Source organism: Diuraphis noxia, unplaced genomic scaffold (assembly GCF_037042655.1).
Source record: "Diuraphis noxia isolate RWA-SAM2 unplaced genomic scaffold, SU_Dnox_SAM2 contig0005, whole genome shotgun sequence".
Classification (NCBI taxonomy): domain Eukaryota; kingdom Metazoa; phylum Arthropoda; class Insecta; order Hemiptera; family Aphididae; genus Diuraphis; species Diuraphis noxia.
Window position 1 is genome coordinate 36,364,279 of NW_028301715.1, and position 19,409 is coordinate 36,383,687.

General features: G+C 28.2%; 2 protein-coding genes across 2 annotated transcripts in view; both read right to left on the minus strand.

Annotated features, from left to right (window-relative positions):
- Positions 1–2,459, minus strand: part of Osi24 (Protein) — a 35,086-nt gene extending 32,627 nt beyond the window's left edge. Inside the window, exon 1 of the mRNA XM_089229222.1 lies at positions 2,039–2,459. The gene's annotated coding sequence lies outside the window, so the exon portion shown is untranslated. The remainder of the gene's footprint in view (positions 1–2,038) is intronic.
- Positions 2,460–14,059: 11,600 nt separating this feature from the next.
- Aldh (Aldehyde dehydrogenase) lies at positions 14,060–19,337 on the minus strand. The gene is made up of 10 exons (XM_015516508.2): positions 18,816–19,337; positions 16,130–16,234; positions 15,920–16,060; positions 15,601–15,847; positions 15,336–15,523; positions 15,126–15,275; positions 14,928–15,065; positions 14,694–14,858; positions 14,462–14,619; positions 14,060–14,404 (listed from the first exon to the last, which is right to left on the minus strand). Exons 1-10 carry the CDS (start codon positions 18,924–18,926, stop codon positions 14,257–14,259), a joined length of 1,551 nt encoding a protein of 516 aa, XP_015371994.2. The 5' UTR covers positions 18,927–19,337; the 3' UTR covers positions 14,060–14,256.
- Between the last annotated feature and the right edge of the window lie 72 nt (positions 19,338–19,409).

Genomic DNA, 19,409 nt, shown 5'->3' on the forward strand with positions numbered 1-19,409 from the left:
AGTCTAACATAAATAAAATATGAAATTGTTATTTATTAAAATACACACTTTTAAAATTTCATGAACTTATAAGAAGAATTTTCCATATTTCAGTAGAAACCTTAAAATTTCAGTAGTGAGTAGGTATAGAGTATGGAATAAAAGAAGCTCTATACAATTTTCTGAAATATCTTTCCATATTATTTATACCATTATCATATGCTTGACTATGACAGTAATTTTCTTATTATCTACATGGATATTAAGTACCATTATGGCATTTAGGATACTCGCTACTTTATTTCTAAGAAGTTTCTAGTTATTTCTTATGGAACATAGAATTTTAAATTCTATGAAATAATAACATTTTTTAAACCAATTTTCCTAATTTTTTTTTATAATCTAGAAGTCAGAAATCTGAGTAAAACTAAAAGGCTTACAGCCTAGGACTTTTTATAATATTACGACTTTTGAGATATTTCAGTAAACTTGCATAAAGACAAAACTGTGGTGTGGATGCTTGTTTTACAAAACAAAAAAAACATTAAGTCAAGAAAACCCGTTGGTAAGAGAGATCTGTAAATCGAGAGATTTTGATTTTTGAGTGATAGACAAATCATCCCACACATAATATTATGCAAACATAACGTATTAAACAAAATTACAACATAGATTTACAGCTTACTCGTGGCCACGATTCACAAACAAGCGTGCTAATCGTCTAAATGTCCGATTTTCGCACAGCCTATATACCTATAAAATTATACTACACTGGAGTTTCAGGGCCGTGCATAAGATTATACGAGTTTAATGATGTCACCAAGTTATATACACGGTGTTTTACCACGACTCCTGACATCAATTTATAAGTAATTAATTATTATAAGTTAATAATACATTATAATTTGTACAAATTTATATATTTAGACTAATTTAAATGGATGTATTGACCGCGAATCACAACGTACTCGTATATATTCTGGGATGATGTTTTCCATATTTGTACACACCGAACGTTGCGCTCTCCAGACCGAAACCAAACGTTTGTCTATATTACTAATGTTGTTTTATTATTATTATTATTTATTATATGTAGTATTATATATATATATATATATATATATATATATATATATATATATATATATATATATAATATGTTAGAAATAGTAAAATTATTAAAATTATATTATGTTATTTTATTTCTATGGTATTTTTCCAGGCATATTTGGCAAAATTAGAATATGCCTCATAAAAGTTCTAATCCCAATTAAATGATTTTTATCCACCCGTTTTTCGAGATAGATTATATTCAACAGTTAACACCGTTCTAAAATGATTCAGTGCCGTTCGCATACTATAGTGTATAATATATAAATAGGTATGTTTATGTGATTTGAATCCAATACACTTTCTAAATCCCTTCCAAATGTACATATTTATTATAATATTGCGTGCGGTGTAGTTTAACATTCACCCACATGACAATGTTCGGGTTGACCAAACATATAAACAGGACGTAAAAAAAAAACGCGAGTTTTCGACTTGTCACCTTGCCAAGTCAGACTTTTACTAAAAGTATATAATATAAATATTTTTATTATCATTACCAACGTCGCCGAGGTTAATATGGTGATTTATTTTTGATCTATGTGGTCTACGAGTTCTTTGGAGCTGTGTACGTCCAAAATCTCACATGATAAAACATGCGAGAATACAATTATACAGTTTGGAAAATCGTCAATGTACTGAAGACTAAAACTAATTAAGTTCGAGTAACCGTAACAAGTTAATCTGTATCATAGTTAAGTATAATAATATATCTACTATAATAATGTGTAAGACGTGAGGGTGACAACCGATAAAGTATAATAATCGTGGACAGATCGATTGCTCAAAATAAGCAATTGCAATTGCTAACATTTCCTGGCATAGGTACATAATACATAGTTAACGCGTAAGTAAACGTAAGTGCAAAAATCAGAGTACTGATTGTATGCGTATCTGCTTCATGTTATAAACTCATCGAGACCAAGACTATATTAAATTAAAGACTCACCACGTGTATTTGCAGGTATAATATAATACCTACAGCGTGCTGTATCGATGTTGTGCGTACACGTCCGGACCGAATGTCGAAAACACTTCAGTACTTTACAATAAGCGTCCGGATGTTGGGTTCACGAAACGCACACAAAGAACGTTATCGATTCGAACTATCGTTAAAAACAAAAACCGAAACTAATGCGATTAGTACATTAATATTACGTTATAATTTATATCGAAAACAAAAACGGATCGTTGTAGTTCTCTGCACGACAATAAAGTTACGATACTTCGACGGAAATATGTGATGTCGATAGTTTTTAATATATAGCTTCACAGGTTCATGAATATATTACTTGCGTGTACGCGAGCGTGTGTATAAGGACGAATTAACGATGTGCGGTGCTGTTGATGACTGACCGGCTAGTGTTGCGACGGAAACCGACGAGACTGCTGAGACGACCGGTCGGCTGGCTAGGCGCCCTCCTCTAATAAGGAGACCGGTCCGCGTACCCATACAAGTATAATATCCTACGTACATTCATGTTTAATGCATAATATTATATATTAAACGTAATAATAAAAATTATTGCATTACGCAAAATTATCTCTCATACGGCAACGATTTATTTGATAATGCGAAACGGGCGACAAGAGTTTTCGTTATTGATGTTTAGTTTTTCTATAGTTTTTTTCTCTTCGAATAATAACTTGTATTATAATGCAGAATCGTGTTATATAAATTTTGGCAATTTGCAAGCTAGACCTTTCACATTTAATTTTAGTATGCTAAAGTATGCTCCGGTTGGTAGGGGTTATTTTTCTAAATCTTGTTGAGTGATTAATTTTTAATTCAGTACAATCAGAATTTTTTGGTTTTGCGTAATGCATATATAGGTAGCTGGTGCGAACCGATTTATCACCATTAATGTGATTATAATTATTATTAATACACCTATAGTGCTTATTATAATCTATTTTATAATATATGTACAATTATAATGAAGTGGTGATTGATATTAATTGTATACTGACAACAAAAATCTTTGTAGAGGTATTCAAGTATTTTGCGTAATCGTAAATGTGACTCTTTTTCATTTTTTTTCCTGTGACTCTTCGGCTATCTTGTGCAATTAAAACTTTTATTCCATAGTTTTTCCCTCTGATAGGTACTCTTGTCATTGAAGTAACTATCTACTTATATATACTACCTACTTACATACAGACACATATAATAAAACTAAATTTTAACAATCCATACTCATTATGTATGATAAAATAAAAAAATTAACCAAACCCAAAACTTAATATTTAATAGTTGCAGGAAATTTCAAATGAAACAAAAAAGTTTTTATTTTAGCTTAATAATAATTTTATTCGTTGGCAGATAAAAATCAAGTATGGGGGTATAGTGGCCGGGTGGATAAGTCGTCGGTTTCGACGCGCACCGTCACCGGTTCGAATCCTGGTCATGGGCGGATTAATGGATAAGTTTTGAAATTATTCGTAATAATATAAAGTATTTACAGCAATGGCTGTCTATGAGTGTCGAATTTTGTAAGATATGAACATTTAATGTGGTAATAACTAATAATACGTATTTTAGCATATTATAGGTGAAAGAAATGAAAACTTTAATTTGATGTTTTCATTTTTTTTTCTAGAATATGAGTGGTTTTAAAAACTTAAACAAATAAGATTTAATAGTAGGTACCTTGTAAAAAAAAAATGGCCAATACATGTAAGCTTGTGTATTTTTGTAACTTTGTGTTAATTAAAATATTAGTTTCTTTAAGACTAAACTGTTTACAGTTTGATTTCCTTGAATAAGCTTTATACCACTAACTATTGTATTGGATAAAATATAAAACGTCCTGTAGAGCTTAACACGAAATATATATGTTATAAAAACTTTTTTTACATTATAAGAATATCAATAACAAAAAACAACGCCCAACGTCTACGTCGGACTTCCCTCCGTTTCTTAAATAAAAATACGTGTACAAATGTTGGCATAAATTTGAATATTATAATAATATAGGTACAAAAACAACTTTGATAGCATATACAAGTAATTAAAAATTAGTCAACAGTCGTCGTCATCGTCCGATATAATGATAATAATTATTATAATAAATAATAATAAATAATATTAACTAGCTGTATTGGTCTTCGGCCTTTACAATCAACCCCTATAGTTTTTTCCTACGGTGAACCTCGTCGCGTCCCGGAACTGAGCTACCCATACTCTCACGTGTGTTAACTCTACACTGAACAGTTTTTAATATTATAATTATATGTGTATGTGTGGCGTGTTACCGTCTTCACTTTTTAATTACTCTTAATACGCGTTAATAACAGTGCGCAATACCCATAAAACTATAGGTATGTCCATAAGATAAGCGTGAAAAAAAAATGAACAAAACTAATTAATTTACTCTCAAATATTATGCTCAATAATAATATCATAAATTATTATTTGTATATACAACTATATTATAATGTATAAATAAACATTTTAAAAGCACACCAAAACAGTAATTAGGACGTGAAAACTTCTTTCTCAAATATAATGACGCTTGATCTAGCATCATAATATATAACTTTACAACGATCATAAGTCAAAGTCACCTTTTACAGTCACTGCCATGTTAAAAATATTGATAAAGATATTATATTACACATTGGTATGCAGGTCAAAAATATGATATCATGAACGTTTGGTACAATTTATTGTCAAAAGTAAATGAAGGAACAAGTTTTCGTTTTTCGAAATTTAATAATTATACTTAACGCATAATCGTTGGAAAACTATACCTCGTCAAAAATGCACAAACAATGTTATCTTGGAACATTATGATAATTTCTAATAAGTAATAACAATTAACTATAAGATACAGATGTATATATATATATATATATATATACCTAAATATTATTCGCACTCGAATTTCTCAGTGAGGTGTCCTATACAAACCGTGCCACTGTGCAGGACGCGACAGTACCCTCAACTCACGTGTACTTAACCAATTTGTTCGAGTTAAAATCCATTTAAATGTATGTACATTACAACGCATGCCATTATAGATACGCATGCATACTATGATTATAAATTTACACGCGATGATTCCGATTTCAATAGTTTTACGCGCTCAACGTTCGAACATGAATAAAATATGTATTTTTTCCTATATACAAGACAGTTTGTGTGCGCGTAGATGTCACAACGGAAACTCGGCCATCGAAACAAATTCAAAATAAATGCATAATATATCATAATAATTAAGTCCCTATTTATATTTCATAGTATACAGAACACCGATTGAGCGTACATTTAAGGTCACACGGCCTCTTTCTACACATTTTAATACACACATAGCTATAAGTATTTTGGACTTGAATGACACGATGACATGATGTCTGTGTACAATATATAATCAGTAATCACTAATCGCTGTCCAGTGTTTCGTTTCAAATGGATAGGTTCAATATATATTATTACCATAAACCCACTTATCCCTAATACCTAACATAATATCGTCGTATCTACTATAGGTGCAGTATAATTCGTAGACTATAAATTATAGTATGTTATTACCACGCCGGTAATAATATAGTGCTAATTATATTGTTATACTACCAATATAGTATATACTATTATCAAACATATTGATCGGTCAACGTTACTAATTACTATGAATTAATATTATGGATAAATGCTATAATTATATATGTAGCTTGTGGCTGGTATCCACTCAAGCGCATGCATTCCGTGCATGGACCGGAATTTTTGAAGAAATAAGATGGTTTCTAAATAAATGATGGTCCATACCTATTCCTAAAAATATTTAATTCATCGGTATAAAAAATGCATAATATGAGTTTTATACTTTTATTAGTTAACAAGATAACTCATAAGTCATAAATAATATAGTACCTAATTTTATAAGAGAAGTCGTCCCACTGAAGACACTCGTAACTCGTAAGTAATCATTACAGTAATCTAACCAATTTCATATTTTTGTTCCCGATTTGTATACATTTGCACCCGCCTAAAAAAAATACATATGTACCGGCCACAGACCTAGAATTCGATAAACTCTTAACTAAGTACAATATATTATACATATACCATTTGCTTAGTATATTCAAAATAAAAAAAGCGGGTAAGTCGTGGATGTCGCTCTGCTATACAGTAGGTTACTGTAATGGATGGGATTAAATTTGAATGCAATGATAGGTATCATTGTATACGAAAAACGATTCTGAACGGAGATGATTTGTCAGTCTAGGATATATTATATTTAAATATTGTCATATATTCTATTTTAAAACAAATATTTTATTTTTCAATTAAGACGCATTTTGCATAAGGCATGGTTAATCAATTAGTGTAGTTATCATAATTCATAATACCTTATATTATCATAGATATAAATTATACATATACCTGGTTTGAGGATAAATCGTTATCATTACGCGATTTCATAAAAATTTAAAACTCAAAAGCTCAAAACATTTTTCCTATAATGACGCTTCAAATTTTCCCTATAGCTATTTTGAAGCAAAACTTATGGAAAACTTGGTGTTAAATTTTATAACCTTCGATATAAATACAAACAATATTATGAATTTTGAACTACAAAATAATTTACAAATATTCATGGTTTTGACGAATTTTTGTCAATATTTGAAATTCAAATGATAATAAAAATTTAATTTGAATTTCCGGTGGACATTTTTTTGTGATAAAGATTGACAAATTTGTAAGGAATCTTGTATTAAATTTTCAAATCTTAGATTTAAAAATAAATTTTTTTATGAATTTCTAGCTTATAATAATTTGCGAATATTCGTGATTTTTACGTATGTTGTCAAAATTTAAATTTAAATGCTTGTAAAAAAAAATGTGACTATACATTTCTTGTATTTTTCAACTGCTATTGTAAAAATATTTTAGGAGCCTTGTAATAAATTTTCAAATCATAGGTATAAAAGGAAAGTTTTTTATGAATTTCTAGAATAAAATAATTTACGATTTTCGTGATTTTTACGTATGTTGTCAAAATTAAAATTTGAATGCATGTAAAAAAAAAATGTGGCTATATATTTATTTTATTTTTCAACTGCTATTGCAAAACTATATTATGAGCCTTGTATTAAATTCTCAAAACTTAGAATTAAAAAGAAAATCTTTTATGAATTTCGATCTAAGATAATTTGAAAATTGCTGTAATTTTTACGTATTAAGTCAATATTTAAACTTCAAATGCTAATAAAAAAAAAATCGTGCCTATGTATTTTTATAATTTTTTAATCACTATAAGAATAACTTATGAGGAACTTTGTATTAAATTTTCAAGTATTTTGATAGGGCCATAAAATTTTTATTGAAATTCAATTTTAATTAATAAAAAAATTCAATATTCAAATTTTTTCAGAATAATTGAAAATTTCAGTTGTCTATAAATACCTCAAAAAAAGTCAAAATATTTTGAAAATTAAATCATGTAAAGAAAATTCCAATCTAAATAACTGGTAAAATTGTTTAATATCTATGACTTATACTTTTTGAATAATAACAAATGTTTAAAATCGTTTGAGGATAAATCTTTATCGTTACGCTATTTCGTAAAAATTTAAAATTCAAGCGCACTTAAAATTTTTCCTATAATGATGCTTCGAGTTTTCTCTATAGCTACTTGAAGGAAAACTTATGAAAAACTTAGTTTTGTATTTTTAATCCTTAGTTATAAACGCAAAAAATTTTATGCTTTTTCAACTTCAAAGTTACTTGCAAATTTTCGCGTTTTCGACAGACTTCGTAAAATTTTGAACTGTAAACGCTTATTAAAAAAAATTGTGACTTACGATTTTTAATTTTTTTTAGCTACAATAAGAACAACTCATAAGGAACCGTGTATTAAATTTTCAAGTTTCAGTGGTCTATAAATAACTCAAAAAAAGTGAAAAATTTAACTATATATGACACTAACATAAACATTTGGTGAAAATTTAAAGTATTTACAGTGATTAGTTTTTGAATTACAACCATATAAAAAATCGATTTGGTCGAAAACTGGTTTTGCGTAAAAATTCCCGTTTTTCTGTCATTTTTTTTTTGTTTTTCTCGATTTTTTTGAAAACTGTTGGAAAATCTTTACTTTTGTTCGTATAATGCACCAAGGATCTTCAATTTTACATCGGATACCACCGATTAACCTAACCTAACCTAACCGATAGTTCAAATTAAGTCGAAAATTTTTGAAAATTGCATGGTTTTTTTTTTTTTTTTTAAAGAAATTTACAATCTATATCTTAGGAACAATGAGTAAATGTGAAACAGAAAATATATAAGGTATCAAAACAAAAATTTGCATGGTGGATAGAATATACGAGTATCTATATAAAAATTCGGTGAAAAATGCATGTATCTATGGTCATTTTAATAGTCAACTTTAAGGTAATAATTATCCTATGCCTAACATAATATTATTAATGTAACTCAATCGTTACTGTCCATCTATGAATAGATTTTGACTATTTTAAGGTTTAATTAAATACTATGTACAGTTTACCGTGAAAAAGCGAATGTCATGTTTACGACTTTTTGCTTTTAGATTATTTACACTAAAATATATATTTTTTTAAGTCGTTTACAATTCCCGGATATTCATAAGAAATTATCGTATCAACGTTAATACGTGTACGTGTAATGCGTATTATAAAATGATTATCATTTGATTCATTACTTATTTTGAAGTTAAATTTACATATAGTTATTTATATAGTTATATACAAACTTAAAGTTAGTTTGGATTATAGGTTGGATATTTAAATATTTTCCTATAAACTACTTTATAGTCATATCAGTTTTACACTTTTTTATCGTTTTGTTTAACAAGTATATTGCAATATTGCAAAGTCACAATTATATAGGTATCTTTTTGGTTAGGTATCTTTTTGTTTTTCCTACTTTCTTACGTTATAGTCATAAAATGTAGTAAAGTAGGCTGTAGGCAATTCTTCTTGATCGATAATGTATATTCAAAAATAATTATAATTAGGAAGTTAAAAATAATTATTTGAAATTAGATATTTAGATTATCATGATAAATGGTTATTATTTTTAACTGGCATAATTTTTATTTTTATACAAATTTGTTTTTATCGAAAATACTGTACAAACTATTTTTTACTTTTTAACACCTTAAAAACTAAAATATAATTAATTAAAATCAAATATATGTATATTCATTAATTAACGTTAGAATATTATGGATGATTTTGATTTTTATCAAGCTGGCCGAAGTGCATGTTATTAAAAGCCGAAAAACACGTTTATCAAAAACGTATCTGTTTGGTATAATTTCCATTCACTATTTAGATATATATATTTATAACGTGTATATAATATAGTATACATACTAGTAACATTCGTTTTGGAGAATAGGTCAAAAACAGTTTATTTGCAAGTTTATTATTTTAAAACTTGTTTGACTATATACAAACATCATCTCACACTGTATACCTATATATACAATTTGTTCTTCGAAAGAAAAAAAACATATTTACTAAACTAATACGGTAACACGCAGTATACGTTTGTAAAATAACACGACACAAATCGAGAATAAATGGTTATTTTAAGATAGAAGAATCTGAGGAACACTTATCAACGAAACAATGTTTGAATGCCACCACACGCACCCGCCGCGCAGGTATAAAATATACCATGGATGGCATCAATGCACCTTGCTTGATATAGCATGAATATTAATTTTAATTAAAACTTATTAATTGTATACTAGTCAAAACGAATTGAATATTTTAAAAGTCATGACTCGTAGAATTAAAACAGTATGTCACTTTATAATATATTATATACCTACATGGCTAATATCTACACTCAAGTCCTAAATTATCGGTTACTGACGGTTATGCTGGCTAATGAGTTACTATCTAAACACTCAGGACTTAATCATAATTTTCAATACTGATCAATAATATCAGTATTAGAATTATGATTTAATAATATACCTATACGTAGACGAAGTATAAAAATTAGTATATTATACATATATAGGTACGCTAAAGATCAACACGGGATGACTGATTAAAAAAGATAAATAAATGATACACCAAGTGCCTAGTAAGTATATAATATGCAGAATGATTTAAAATGTATTGTAAATCTTTAGCATTTCCATGTAAAAATCGTTAAATTGATAAAATATTTAAATTACTGCAAATGTTAGGTGGTAAATCTGAGAACAATTACAATTTATTTAAATTAAGTAGTACAACCGTAGCTACCCAGAAATCAAATATTCTCCTACGGATTGTAATATTTAAACGCTGGCATACTGTCTTTCACTCTAGAATCTAGCTCATGGCATAGTATTTATAAAAAATGCAAGTTACTTACCAGAATCTTAAGGCTTTGCTGAACGCCATGCTACCAGTTGCACGCAACTATAAATATAATATTATAACACTCATTAATAATTAGTACTTATATAGTAGAATCGTATGTATACATATTGTAATAAATTAAACACTAACCATATGCACAATGATGTTTTCTAAACAGTTCTCATGGCACGGTCGTCTCCCGCCAGTAGTTGTAGACTTCATGGGATCCAACTTTTTTGTGAAGAGTAGGTAATAAGATTCACATATTTTTTTTGTTTAATTTATACCTATAAATGTTTTGTCGGACAATAAAAATATATACTAGTTTTATTTCATTTTATTATGATATCTACCTGTTTATTTTGTTCATAGCATTTGTGCTGTTTATTTAGCTGGCTATTATTTGGTAGGTACGTCATCACTCATCATACTTTTCACTTTATTTTATTTTTCGTCCACTGTTCATAAATCATAATTCATTGGTATTCAACAATGCCGATTCATTGAACAATTTATTCTACTTTAGTAATTGCCATGTTAAACCTAATACATTTTTCTAATTATTAAAATTGTCACGTTCAAAAATATTAATTTTTGAAGGGCTCCATGCAACGATAACTAAACAAGTAACAAAATTTCCTGCAAAGTTGACTTTTCTATGAAATCGTTTTTCGCGGAAGAAATACCTTTAAATAGGTGACGGTCTTAGAAATATTCTAAAACCGTGAAATAAGTATTAACTATAATAATTCTAGTCACTCTAGTTACTAGATAATCTTCTGATTTTTTTTTATTGATCTTAAAATGCCCCGATACGGCCGATACTATGGCTTATGGCTAGGGCACTACATAGACTATATAGAGCCTTATTATGGCCATTAGCTGTTAGTACTGCTTGTAGCGGTATTTAGTAAGTTAATTACTAAGGGAGAGGATAATGATGGTTAGAACAAGTGTACCTATGAGTGGCATGGATTTGTCACTAAAAACTTGAATTGGTCATCCGTACAGAAACTTGTGAGACCGGCAGATACTTGTATCCAGAGCAGTGAGCATGTTTCGTGACTGAATACAACCACCACGCCAGCAAGCCATATTAAGCTGCATTCCAGTTATTATATTCTTAGTTATACATTTTGTAAATTATTTTCTGTGAGATTAAATGTGTGAACGAATTTTAAAATTTTGAACATTTAAAAATATAGACTTGCCAGGTCGTTGTCCATATTTGTCTGTTAAAATATTATAAAAACCGTGTAACGCCTATCTCGACCGCACTGCTTTTCTACTATTCTACTATATACCTATTATGTCTTACAAACAACACAACGATTAACAACTAAAGAATTTTTGAATATTAAATTTTCATAAACATTTTTAAATAATTTGGTATTGTATAAAAAACTAAATTAAACAATTCATCATATTATTATCAATGTAGATATCAATATTATTATGTCTACCGACTCCAGGAATAAAAATAATTAAAAAATGTGATTAAATAATATAAAATTACCTACATTGAAGTAGAAGACAGAAATTTTAGTCTATTTTTATTTTTAAGCCAATAACCTATATTCAATGCTTAGTAGTAAGTTTATAGATACCTAGTTATTTTAAGTTTTGAATTAATATACGATAGAAATTGAAAAGGAAAAGAATGATCGTTTTATAACATTGTAACAAAAAATTAATAAGTATGTATAACACTTATATCTAGTGTTTAATTTAAGATGATTCTAATTTTAGCTGAAAGTTTAATTCTTAAGAATATAGTTATTAGTCTACAACCATGACATACTCTAAACCTACCTATATAATATTATCAAATTTTAATGATATAACATAACATATAATTAAATCATGTACCATATATTATTATGTGATTAATATAAAAATTTAAGTGAGCTGGAATCAGTCGTGTTTTGTTCGAGGAAATTTATATAGGCAATTTAATATGGGTAATGATATTAAAGTGATTTGTAAGTGTATGCAAAGTAAACATACATAAATGTGTGTAAGTTTAGTCTGTAATAATTGTTTTTGAAAAACTTTTTTTCTATTTTAAGTATTGGAGACATCTGTTGCTGGCCATTTCAATACATAGCTTAGTATTTTAGTTGTTATTGAATTATGCAGTGGAAAAATTTCTGAGCGAATTTCACATCAAGTTAGCTTTTTTACAAACATAACCTTCATATTACCTATGCCCTATACCAAACTCCTTGATAACGAACCATTTGCATTTCAAAGCATAATATTACTAATATAAACTATAGGTATATAAATAATATCTATTCCATTATCCTCGTGTACAGTGAAAGGTGTAGATAGTGCCACACTATGGAGTTGTTCCCATTATCCCACTAAATGAAATACGGTTTAATTTTCATTTCTATCAAATGTAATTTGAAAGCATTTTGAGTTACCCAAAAGGATTGACAGGCAGAAGGAAGTGGTTCACTCATTATCAACACATATTAATATATTGTTATTCCAAACATTCAGCTATGTCATTTATTTTGCAGTAAATTTATCACTTAATCCTAATGTATAAATTCCTTACTTGTAATTAAAAATGCAAATGTTATAACACCTATCAAGGATGATCTACTAGTAAATAATGATCTTCATACAATGTCGTAATAGTATTTTGATACTTTCATTACATATATAGTATACCAGAAGTCACCAATAAATATTTTTTAAATCAGATTAGGGATCTTGAAATTGTTCACAAGCCATTCAAATTTCAAGTCTGTAAAAACTAACGAACAAAAATGATAAATTATAACACCATTAAGTATATTAATTGCTTTTACTTTTTTTTCTCTTGTCTGTTTGCCCATAAAATTGTCCACAAGCTACAATTTGGTGACCCCCATAGTACACCTCACAGTCGAACACATTCAATAATATAACAGTATGTTTATTGTTTGTGTTTCATTACTCCACATTTAAAAAAAGAACCGGGTACCTCTATTATAGTATATGCAATTATTTTTTTAAGGTTAACATTGAAATATCCTAATTATTTACTTTATCAATGATATACCTATTATAATTTAAATGTTTAAAAATACACAATTATTATTTAACATATTTTTTTATCATTAAAATTGCTAAAATGAATTATTGCTTTAGCTGTATTTGTTATTTTTATTTTCGATGGTACCTACTATTTTAGTTATAATGATTTGTCTTACAGCAAACTGTAAATGAACACTAAGTGTATTGTTCATAAAAATGTAGAATAGTTAGTTTAATATCATACATTTATACCGAAAACAGAAAACATTCAGTGAGAAAAAATTTCAATTATATTACATGTAATAATTCATCAAAACGAAAAAACCCCAATATTTTATAACAAATCATTCTGTTTGTGAATTTTTATATAAGTTCTATAGGTATTTTAAGAATAATTATGTTTTTTTTTTATAATATATTTGATTTATTGTTGTGGCAGTAATATTTTATACTGTATGAGGAATATTTAAAAATAATGAGATAATTTTACAATAAATTATAAGTAGTAATAACTATCATTACTTGTTCAATTGAATGGTGAAAGGTAAGAATTCATGGTTTTTATTAAATATACATTGATAATACATAATATTGAAAAATTAAAATATATTTTTTACTTGCAATAATTATATTACATAATCAATAATGGCATGGTAAAATAATAACTTTTGTTTAAAATCTTTTAAAACAATGAAACTTAAAAATGGCACTGATTAATAAACTTACGTTTTAGAAAATAATAATAAATATAAAATGTAAAAATAATTAATATGGCGTTAAATTAAATTAATTGTTTTTTTTGGGGGTAGCAACGATAACTGTTTTTACTTCAGTATATGGTTGGAGACCATATTCAGCCATTTCTCTACCATGACCAGACATTTTGAAACCGCCAAATGGTGCTTGTACTCCGAATACATTGTAACAATTAACCCTGTATGTATAAATCATTTTAAATAACAAAAAAATTCAAGTGATTCTTATTACTTACCAAACAGTTCCAGCTCTAAAACTCTGAATAGCTTTATTAACTGTGTCTATGTTCTTTGAAAACACTGCAGCTGCCAAACCATAATCAGAGTTGTTAGAACGACTGATGACTTCGTCAAAATCACTAAACTTTAATATTTGTTGTACAGGACCAAAAATCTGTAAAATTAAATAAAAGATTATTAAACAACACAAGGTAAATACATAGATAGTTGAGTGTATTGTTATTATACTTCTTCTTTTGCTATTTTCATGTCATCTTTAACGTCAGAAAATACAGTTGGTTGTACAAAATAACCCTTGTCTCCAACTCGTGAGCCACCAGTGACAAGTGTAGCTCCTTGTTTCTTTCCACTATCAATCATGCTGAGAATTTTTTTTAATTGTTCTTCATCAACCTTATTAATTATAATAACTTTACTAATAAAATGTTTATATTTTATGAGTGTTGTTAAAAAAAATTTTACTTGTGGTCCTTGGTGTGTTTTTGGATCAAATTGATCTCCAACAATACGTTTTTCTGCTCTTTTTGCACTTTTCTCAACAAACTCATCATAAATTGAATCTTGAACATAAGTACGTGAGCCAGCACAACAGCATTGTCCCTAAATCATAAAGATTTAAGTTTGATAAATAACATTAAATTATATAATTTTAAAACTAACCATATTATAGAAAAGTGCAAAATGAGCACCTTCTACAGCTTGATTAATGTCAGAATCACTGAAAACCACATTTGGAGATTTACCACCTAGTTCCAATGTTACTCTCTTCAGATTGCTTTTTGCAGCACCTTCAGCTATGATTTGGCCAACCTAATTGAAACATATTATGAAAATATAGTATTTATATGATAGTACATTTGAATACATTACCTCAGTTGAACCAGTAAATGCAACTTTATCTACACCTAGGTGATCAACAATAGCCTTTCCAGCAGTTGGACCATATCCAGGAACAATATTAACAACTCCAGGTGGAAATCCAGCTTCTTTCACAAGACTAGCAATATATAAAGCAGTAAGAGGAGTTTGTTCAGCTGGCTTGAGAACAACAACATTTCCTGATGAAATTTATGATAGATATCATATTAGTGAAAATTGTAATGTACAAGATATAACTAATAATTTGGTAATTTACCCATAGCCAAAGCTGGTCCAATTTTCCAAGACAACATCAATAATGGGAAATTCCAAGGGATAATTTGGCCACATACGCCAACTGCTTCATGTCGGGTATACGCAAAATAATTACCGTCAATTGGGGTTACTTTACCATGATTTTTGTCTGCCCAACCAGCATAGTACCGTAATACACCAGCAGTTCCAGGTATATCGTCGGACAATGCAACGCTATAAGGTTTGCCATTGTCCAAAGCCTCCAACGACTAACAAGAAATTAATTTGATTTAATTCAAAACTTTATAGGATACCTACATTAATTAAGCGGTAATTCTTACAGCTAAATAAACAGCATCTCGTTGGATTAAATCTGCTAATTTATTGAGAAGCATACCACGCTTTGAAGCATCCATTGTGCGCCAAGGGCTGTCTAACTTAAATGCTTCTTGTGCAGCAGCAACTGCATTGTTGATGTCCACCTGCATAGATCATTAAACAATTACATATTAAATTATGAAAATAACACAGAAACAAAATATGGAACATACAGCATCCCCTTCTTGAACTTGAGCAATTGTTTCACCAGTAGCAGGATTAAGAGTATCAAATGTCTTTCCAGATGATGATTTAACAAACTCATTATTAATGAATAACTAAAAAAACAAAAATCATTTAAATCAATAAATGTAAAATGATGGGAGTAGGTACCAATTTACAATTATCACAGAGGTGTTAAAGTAATTTGATATATTTAATTTATGTAGTTATATTTAGAAATTTTAGATTTTTATATCGCATGTTATATCTAAAGATGCTTGGATGTGTTAAAAGGATGTCAGTGTGGTATTTTTTTTTTATCTCTGACTTACGTGCAATATAACAAATTTATGCTTAGCAGAACCAACACTGATAATAGCTTTGATAAAAGCTAATTTATAAAAATATTGATGGTAGAAAGGTTGATTTAAGTCAAGGAGCCAATTATTTATAATTTTTAAAATATAAATACTGTTTTATAGTAAATTTATTCGAATATTAATAATAATTTTTTTTTTAAATATTAGTTTTGGAAATTTTCAGGCAAGATTTTTAACCATAAATCGTTAATTATAATATTCAAAATTTTTGAATACAATTAACTTTGATAAATTTTTCAATTTTATTTATCAGGTCTTTCCGTTACATTCTGTACACAGTAATATAATGATAAACAAAATAATTATAATAATGTATCTAATTAACGTATATAGTATAAATGACAGTGCCTTCATCGATCCTATATAGCAAAACATTTTTATTTCCTTCAATAAATAATTAATTACAGATAACCTTTCACTTTTGTAGTTAAAAAAAAATATTTAAATATATACATACATATATAGCTAATATAAAACCAATTGGGAGAATTAATTTATCAATCATAATTCTAATCATTGGTAACTACAGAATGGTTATCAATATTCATAGAAATTGTTATAAAAATAGTAAAATGTACTAAAATTCTAATAGATCGAGAATAATTTCATTTTGAAATATGAAAACATAAAAATCTAAGTGTAACTGAATAATTATTCATATTGAAGTAGTACCCCATAAAAAAGTCTATTCATTAATTATATGTTATATCATATAACATATTTATACTCACTATCATGGGCACCCATTGAAGGAGGGGGGCAAAACAGGGCACTTGCCCCCCCTGGAAAAAAATATTATGAACTTATAGCTCAATAAATATTACCATAATATTACCTTATTACCGAGGCAAATTATTTGTTGAAATTAATTTTTTTTTGTGAAACTGTACTTTGTCAAAAATTGGTTACAAATATACCACTTGTGTGATACTCGTTGGTCTGCGAAATATAAGTCTATTCACATTTTTAGATATTTTAAGTTATAATTTGGACGTAAAAATATCGAATATTTTAAATTATTTTGTAGTTAAAAATTTATAAAATATCCTAGACTGTCAAACTGTCTCCGCTCAGAATCATTTTTTGTATACAATGATATATCATTGAATTCAAATTTAACACCATCCCCAATAGTAACCTACAGCAGAGCAATATCCACTTACCCGCTTTTTTAATATGCTTATTAAAATTATTATTTATTTATTCATTTGTTCGTATGGCAATTATTATTAATACACAATATTATATATATATTCAAATAAAATTATAACATGCATGTATATATTTATATGTGAAAAATAACATTAAATCTTTATTATCTTACATTCGAAAAAAAATTTATTTTGACCCCCCCCCCCCTAAAATGTTACCTATGGGTACCATGCTCACTATATATCCTTTACACTACCAATTTAAGATTTAATATTTTCAAATTAACTTTAACCTGAGAATGTATAGGTAATGGATACCTGTTGATATACAACATAAATACCTTGGTTAAAACCTAATTTCTGAAAATACTTTACTACTTTAAATTATAAATCACATTTTTAATGAGTTTTTACAATTTATAATAAATATAAATAGATTTTTTTTGTGATTAAATATACCTATATAATCATAAATAGTGATAAATTTGATACCTATTAAAATGTTTTGATACCATAAGATATAAAAAGACAGCAGTGGCCAGTGAATAATTACATATTGTTTGTCGAGTTGTTTGTTAAATAGGTAGGTACTATAAAATAATAATATCACGGTCACTAAAGATCTAAAATTATTATTATAATTATCTTTCACATGCACGTAGCTAGTAGTTTTTGGTCAAACATCAAATGAGTAAACAGACGTGACACGGGTTATATATATATATATATATACAGGGTGATTCTTTTATCAAACAACACTCATTATTTCAAAAACTATTGACTTTTTTCAAATTTTTTTTTCAGAATTTTAGAACCATCCTGTTCCAGAACTATATATTTTTTAAAAATATTTTCACCCTTATATTTATCAGGTTAACCATTATCAACTTTTGATTTTCAAATGACAACGTATACTTAAAATTTCATAAACTAAAAAGGCTATTTTTTCAATGAATTTTCACGTTTAAATTTTCATTTTTCATTAATCCGTTTACAAGATATAGCCTCTCAAAGTTGGGTGGTTTTGGGTGGTGTTTGTGTGTTATAGATGTATGTTAGGTGGTATTTACATACAAACACCATATAAGTGTTGTTTGATAAAAGAATCACCCTGTATATATATATATATATATATAGTTACATAATATAATAATATTAATAACTACCTCTGTGTATTTAATCGGTGGGTTGATTATCGGTTTAGGGACACTGCTGGCGAAATACCTTTGCACCACCGGCAGCGAGGACCCGGAAATCTTGTTCATCAACCAAAACATGTTTGCCTGGTGTGGATATAATAATCGAACTGAAAAAAACAGGCACCGTCGTTTTTGTTTCTTGAGAAAGAATTTTGAGATTCGGGTTATTTTGCCGGTTGAATGCGCTGACGCGTTGGCGTTATTCACAGTAATAAAATCAAGTTTCCGCTTTACTCTCTGACCGATTGACTACTGGGCACCGACAGTCTAAGAGTCTAACTAACAATTAACAATTAAACACTTCATAGAGATCGAACACAGACAAGTGACAAGTGAAGTGTTAGAGCTTCGAGTGTTTCGACTGAATTAGTGAATTGAATTGAGTTTAGACAACGGGCAAAGTGTCAAAGTGCAGCCTGCAGCAGTACTCACTCCGGCAGTTAGGCTAGAACAGAACCGTTCGCTAATCAGTAATCTAAATAGTGCAGTAGTGTTTACTGTTCATTGTTCAAGGTCGAAGGACCGGGACTCGAATACAGTCACAGAGTACAAACAGACGTG